General features: G+C 23.7%; 2 protein-coding genes across 2 annotated transcripts; one reads left to right on the forward strand and one right to left on the reverse strand.

Moving 5' to 3' along the window:
* Positions 1-419: 419 nt before the first annotated feature.
* On the forward strand, positions 420-5,114 carry ENU1_032140 (hypothetical protein; the record flags this gene model as incomplete). Its single annotated transcript, XM_008857329.1, has 2 exons — positions 420-435; positions 502-5,114. 2 exons carry the CDS (start codon positions 420-422, stop codon positions 5,112-5,114), a joined length of 4,629 nt encoding a protein of 1,542 aa, XP_008855551.1.
* A 650-nt stretch (positions 5,115-5,764) lies between these two features.
* Positions 5,765-7,051, reverse strand: ENU1_032150 (NLI interacting factor family phosphatase domain containing protein; the record flags this gene model as incomplete). The annotated part of the gene is made up of 1 exon (XM_008857330.1): positions 5,765-7,051. The coding sequence occupies one exon, from the start codon at positions 7,049-7,051 to the stop codon at positions 5,765-5,767; it is 1,287 nt and encodes a 428-aa protein (XP_008855552.1).
* Between the last annotated feature and the right edge of the window lie 823 nt (positions 7,052-7,874).

Below are 7,874 nucleotides of genomic sequence, written 5' to 3' on the forward strand. Positions count from 1 at the left end.
TGATATACATAAGATCTTTTGTTCTTCCATTCTCTTTTTTTTTCTTACTTTTTCTAGTTTTTTTTTATTTTTTTAGTTTGTTTTTATTTTTATTTTTTTTTTTGTTATATTTTCGTTTTTGACTTTTTATTCATTTTTCTTTTATTATTCATAGAGCATTTTGAATTTTAGTTATAATTTATTTTTGTGAAAGAATTTTTCAAGTGATAATCTTCATTCAACCACTTTTGTTTATAAATTGCTTTAAATAAAAAAAAAATTATAAATTTAGATATATGAGTGTAATAAGAATCTCAAAAATCATTTAAAGATTATAGAGAAAAAAATTTTAATAATTTGATAATAATGTGATAATGAAGTTATAATTTTGTTATTAAAAAAAGAAAAAAGACTTAAAATTTTTTATTTTATCAGAGTGAATGAGAACTAGATTTCGTTTGAATATACGAGTGAAAGAAACAAATTTAACAGTTCCACATACATTAAGATATTCATTAAAAGGATTAGAAATAAAATGTCAAAATTATAATGAAAAGAAAGAAATGGATATAGTTACAATCCAATCACAGTTTAAGTCATTACAAGTGAGTGATGAAAACAAACCAATAATTGTGTTAAGTAAAAATACTCCATTTGAACTAGAAGCCAAGATAGGAAAAGAGTCTGAATTAAATATTAAAATGAATAGACCACAATTAATTTGTATTCCAAGAGATATTAATAAATTACAAGAATATTGGGGACAAATATTAAAATTTATAGGTGGATATCTCAAAGTAAATACAGAAACACCTTTTAAAGTAAATATTGATATTAGTGATGGATTAATATTATTCGAAGATAATCAAGAGCGGTGTGTAATGGCATTAGAATATTCAACAAAAGGAAATATTGTTACACAAAATACTATTCAACATTTAGATAAAAAAATTATTACAAATGAATTAAAATCACTTTGTTTAGAATTTAATAATATTTCTATGAAATCAACTCAACACGAAATACTTAGTAAAACTAAATTTACATTATCCATTTCTAAAACATCACAAAACCATCAATTTCAACCAAATTTATTAATTAATTTTACATCAAATAATCTTCATTTCTTTATTGGAGTTTATGAATTCTTTATTCTCCAACATCTTTTTCAACAATTAAATGATAATTTAAAAGTATTCTTTAAACAAAATATAAAAGAGTCTATTCAGCGTAAATGTACTATTTATCAACCTTTTGTTTCACAACAAAAACCAATTATTCTTCCAATTAAAACAGCGCCATCATTACGTTCATATAAAGTGAGTATTCCAAGTATTACATTAAAAATTGCTACAGATATTAAATGTATTAAAATAATTATTAACGATTTTAATATTGATGGTAAAAGTGGAGTATTAACAAATGTATTTTCTTTAGAAATTGATTGTTTTAATGCAGATAAACAAAAATATGAATCATTAATTGACATGACAACAATAAAATGTGCTTGGATTGGTACATCAACCAGAATCTTCTTTGAAAAAAATTTAAATGTAAATATTACACCTCATGCAATTCTTTCTATTAGTTCATTATTAAATGTAGTTAATTCATTTAATAGAGAAATTAATGATATTTCACAAATTATTACACCTAAACAAGAAGAACAATTACCAATATTACAACCATTTTCATTACTAAATTATAGTGGAATGGATTTAGAAATAATCATTTCTAATATGAAATTATTTGTTAAAATGAATTCTTCAATTGACTTACCTGAAGGAAGTTTACTTCAAATTAAAATGGTTGGATATAAAGATATTTCTTTTACTATTGGTGGTATTAAACAAATTATTGAATTAACTTCATTAAAAACAAATAAACATGGTGGATATTTAATTATTGAAAGAAATTCATTAAGAGAATTAAAAATAAGTTCATCAATTAGTGTTTTAAATCAAACAAATGAAAAAGTTAAAGTTTATGTTTCTACACCATCTAAACCAAATATCATTTCATTTTCATTAAAACCTCAAGATATTTATTATTTTCAACCAATATTTAGTAGAACATATTTTTCAATTGCTGTAACTCCTATAAATGAACCAATTCCTCTTCCAAACCCTTCATACACTGGACATATACCAACTGAAACAAGTGAATTTAATAAACAATGGGAAGCTCCAATTACTAAATTATTTGGTTCAGCTCCTGTTAAAATTTTAATGATTTCTCCTAAAGTAGGAGTTCCTCAATTAAATAAAGAAAAGAAATATATCAGAACAGTTAATTTTATTATTCAACATCCTTATATATTTCATTCTCATTTACCTTCAACATTATTATTAACTTTATTTGATACAAATAAAACACAACTTATTATTCCACCTTTTGGAACGTTAAGTTATGCTCATAATAATGAAAGACTCAGTGGATTTATTAAAATACTTAATGATTGTATTGATGGATTTACAATGGAACCAACAATATTATTACTAAATTCAGAAGAATTTTATTTATTTCCATCTAATCTTCGTTCAAGAAGAATTGTATTTAATTCACCAACACAAGTAAATTATATTTTAATGAGATTTGAAGAAAATGAAAATTATCCAACTAATGTTCATTTTGGAGTTAATCAATTTGTACAAAATCAAACATTAATTCCATTAATTTATAATAATATTTCATTACCAACAAATGGAAGTTTAGTACCAATGACACAGTTTTGTGAAGATAATATAAAAATAAATAATAAATATATTAATGGAATATTAATGTTAAAAAGTGATCAAAATAATAGTAATAATAATAAATTAAAAGAAGTTCTTCTTCCAAATGAAGAAAATGGAATTGTTCTTCTTGGAAATCCTCCTATTGAAATTGTTTATTCAAAAAGTATTGAAGAAAAAAGTAACAAAGAAATAATTATTTTAAAACAACGGTATGTTATTCATAATAGAACTGAACATAAAATTAAATTTTATTGTTCTCAATTCCCTCATGGAACAAATGTTATGGCTAAAGGATATGCTCCTTGTAATGTTAGTGGAGAGTTTGAAATGTCATTAGAAATTGAAATAAATAATGAATTATTTGAAAGTGAACAATTTAAAATTAATAAAGAAGTAAATTGTCAAATGATTTTAAGTTCAAAAAATGAAAGATATATTATCATTTCAATTAATATTACTTTAAATCAAATGGAATATATAATTTGTATTGATGAAATAGAAGATTATTATTTATGTATTCAAAATTATACAAATATTCCAATTACTTTTGCTCAAACAAATACAATTCATACGTATACAATTCAACCTAATCAATCACTTCCTTTTGCATGGACAGTACCAACATTAAAACATACATTACAATTATATGATAAAAATAATACAATTATTAATCCAATTATTTCTTCTCAACATCATCAATTAGAATTTAATAATAATGAAAAAAAGAAAATTGAAATTGTTTATTCTTCTTTTTCATTAGAAAAATCAACAACATTTATTAATTTTACTTTAAGTTCTGTTTATGAAAATTCTTTAAATACAATTCCTTTATATGATTTTAATATTATGTTCTCTAATTTTGGAATATCAATTCTTATTAATGATAATGAATTTCTTTATATTTCTTTATTTAATATGCAATTAAAATTAGTTCAAACGTTTTCACATTCAGGTATTGAATTTTCTATTGATTATATTCAAATTGATAATCAAGACGTTACTTTAATTAATAGTAAACCGGTAATTTTATCTCCTTCTCCTTCAGATTGGATTCAATTTAATAAACAAAATTATTTCCATGTTGGTTGTAAATTATTAAGAACAGGTATTAATGAATTAACAAGTCATTCATTACATATTGTTGAAATGACAGTCGCAATTCAAACAACAGAAATTCAAATTGACCCTGCTTTTCTTGCTAGAGCAATAGAAATTTATTCTATTTATCATTCAATTGTTAAAAATATTTTTAAATCTTCCACTACTAAACAAAACGTTGAAACAAATAAATTTTATATTAAAATTGAAAAATTCATTTGTAATTCTATTGCCTTCCATCTTACTATTAATCCTTCTCAAAAAGAACCTCCTCCTCTTTCTGAATCAGCAACAACTTTACATCATTTAACACAAATGAATGCTGTAAAAAATGTACCAATTGTTATTCATAAATTTAGTTCAAAACCTATTGAAATGGAATTATTACAATTTATTAAAATAATTATTAAATACTTTTCAAAAGAAATTGATTTCCCTTCAATAAAAAAACAATGGGCAAGTGGAATTATTGGTTTAAATAATATTCGTTTATCATATGAAACTGTTGATTATAAAACTTTCGAAAGATATGTAATTCCAATGAAATTATTTAAAGATGTAGAAAAAAAAATACCAGAAGAATTTAAAAGAGCACTTAATGATTCATTTGTTAAAAGTGTTAATCAAGGAGTAGATTTATTAACTACTGGAATTGCTTCTGGTGTTAAAGGTATCTGGACAACTCCATCTACAATGTATCAAATGGCAAAAGAAAAATCAAGTTTATTAGGTCCAATTGGTTTTGTAAGTGGAATAGTTGCTGGTGTTACAGGAGTTGTAGTAAAACCAATTGATGGTGTTTTTGGATTAGTTCAAAATTTAGGAATGGGAATATCAGGAGAGACATGTGGTAATATTGCAGAAGATAGAATTAGATTTCCGTGGTATGTTGCTGGTGGTTCATATAATGAAAAAAGTGCTACTGGATGGTCTATGATGATGGAGTGTAATGAAGGGAAGTACCAACATTTAAAATATTTTGATTGTGTTAGAAAAGTAAGTGAAAGAAAGATTGAAGTAATTGTTATTACAGAAACTCATCTCTTATTTATTACAAAAAATTCAGGAGAAATACCTTATTTACAAAAAATTATTCCTTTTGAATGTTTTAAAGGAATATTTACACAAAGTCTTTCTTTAATACTTTTTTATTATGAAAATAATAAATTATCTGATTTAGAAATTATTGGATGGACACCTATTGAATCAAATGCATTAAGAATGATTATTGAAAATAATCCAATTAAAATATCAATTAATAAAGGAACGTTATTTTTAAGATCTATACCTAAATCATAAAATGAATTATTCATTTCTCATTTCATTTATTAATTTTAAATAATGTTAAAATATAAAAACCATAATTTTTAATTATTTTTTAAAAATAAATTTATGTTTTATTTAAAAAAGAAATAAATATGAAGTACACGGATCAAAGGTTAATATTAAATTAATGATATTTTACTTCAACAGTTGTACTAAATTAATCTATTGGTTGTATTAATCTCTACAAAATTAATAGATTTAATGTAGAGAGATAAAAAAACAACTATAAGAAATTAAATTTTATTCTAACATTAATATTTTAATTATTTTATTGATTATATGGTTTTATTAAATCCATTTGAATTAAAATCGGTTGAGAAGTATAACCTCTTTCAGTACTATATTGAATCAAAACTGTTTTTTCTTTTTGATTTACTTTAACAACTTTTGCTAAGTCTCCTTTTTTACAATTTTCATCAATATCAATAAGTAAAATAATACATTGGTTAATATAAAACTGTTCTTCGCTTCCCATAATGTAATTTTATTTCTCTTTTTTTTCTGAACTAAAAAAAAAAACTTTAATTTAAAATAGAACAGTCAATAGAATTTTACTTCTTATCATTTATTCAATCTCTTTATTTTAAATTGTTAAAAATAGATCTTTCTTTTCATTTTGATTATTATTTCATTTTTCCCATTACTTGTTTGAATAATTCAAGATTAGCTAAATATTCGGGGTCATTATCATCTTCATTTGAACTATAATCTTCACTACTTTCATCATCTAATTCCCTTTTTATTTGTGGATCATCATCTAAGACAGAACTATGTTTTGTCTGATCATAAACACAATCAATACTAAGCTCTTTATATTCTGTACTTTCTGAACTAATCTCAAACGGTTTTTCATCTAATGTATTTATAAAAATCCAAGAATATATTAAGTACTCACGTTTTACAGCAATAATATTTTCCATTGGTTTAGCATCAATAATAAAATCTGTTTTATTCGGTCCATCTAAATAAACGAACTTTTGAATATTAGCACCCATCATGACTGAATTTCTTAATATCTCTTTCCATATCATTTGAGTTAATAAACCATTTTCCATTTTACTAAAGTTAGGTCTATTAAAGTAAAGGTTTTTATTTTCTAATATCTTTTTTCTAAATAAGTGTAAAATTTCTTTAACATCTTCTATATGTTCATCATAAAATTTAGTGTAAATATTTTGTAATACTTCTGTTACTCTTACTAATTCAGTATCAACTTGATTGGTCGAAGGAACATATTCACAAATTTGAACTACATTTTTATTATCCCAAACATCAATTCTATCATCAACAATTACTTGCATCTCTTCTTTTCCCATAGTTGGAATACTTCTTTTAACACTTCTTCTTTCATTAGTTTCTTCTCGATCAATTAATCCATCATTTGTATCTTTTTCATCACAAACAATCACAGAAGAACAATCTTCTGCAGTAACTAAATCACCAGTAATAAATGGAACATCCCTAAGTTTATTAATGGCATTTACAATAGCAAAAGCATATTCTTTTTGACCTAATGTAACTACATGAATATCATACAACTTTGATACCTTTTCCATAAATGTAACTATCCCATCTCTAAATCGAATTAATACTTTTGCATTTTGTTCAGGTATTTCAAAATAAAATCCTTGTTCAGGTGTTATTGATTCTTCTTCACTTTCTAACGGTATACATAATTCAGGATTTGTAAAAACAATTGTGCCATCAAGATCTAAAATCAATGAAAGTTTCTTTTCTTTTAAAAGTTTTTCTGAAACACTCCTTTTTTGTTCTTCTGCATAACTTTTTGTTATACCATATCCACCTGAAGTTCTAATATAATCATCAACATCTTCAATCAACTGATAACAATCAACACAATAGTTTTGGTCATTAATTTTGTTATGTGGACAAATATCTTTCTGTGACATTTTTTGACTTTTTCTTATTTTTAAGTTCTTTTAGTATTTTTATGTTTTTCTCTTTCAATTTTTTCTTGTTTTTAAAGAAAAAAAAAAAATAAATATCAAAAACATCTTAAAAAAAGAAAATAAAAAAAATGGAAGATTTGAAAGTTCTTTCTGTTTCTCGCAGTGAAAATGGAAATTTGTTAGCGGTTGGAACCACTTATGGATTTATAGTGTTTTCAATTAAAAATGGTGAATTTACTAAACGATTTCATAGAAGTTTGTTATTGATTTAAATGTATAACCAACAAACTCATTGCAAAAGCATTTAGAAAAGGTATAAGTTTAATTAGTGTTCTTGAAGAAACAAACATTGTTGCATTTGTTGGTGGAGGACAAACTCCTTATGCACCAAAAAATACATTAATAGTTTGGGATGATAAAGAAGGAAAAGAAGTAATGAGGAAAGAATGTGAAAACGATATTACTGGTATTAAAATTACAAGAAACTATCTTTTTATCGTTTTTGAAAATATGGTTTCTATAATGGATTTATCAAGTAAAACAATTACTACTATTGATACTGACTTTAATCCTAAAGGTATTTTATCATTTCATTCAGCTACTAATCAATTATTCATTCCTTCAAAAACTCTTGGAGAAGTAAAAGTCTACCAGTTAGGTGCTCAACCAGTTATCAACTCATTAAAATGTCACAAACACCAAATAACAAATTTAATTATAAATAATTCAGCAACAGTAATGGCAACATCAAGTGCAGAAGGTATAATCATTAGATTATGGGAAGTAAAAAGTGGAATGAAAATGAAAGAGTTTCAAAGAGGAA

Source organism: Entamoeba nuttalli, assembly GCF_000257125.1.
Source record: "Entamoeba nuttalli P19 unplaced genomic scaffold asmbl_2560, whole genome shotgun sequence".
Taxonomy (NCBI): Eukaryota; Evosea; order Mastigamoebida; family Endamoebidae; genus Entamoeba; species Entamoeba nuttalli.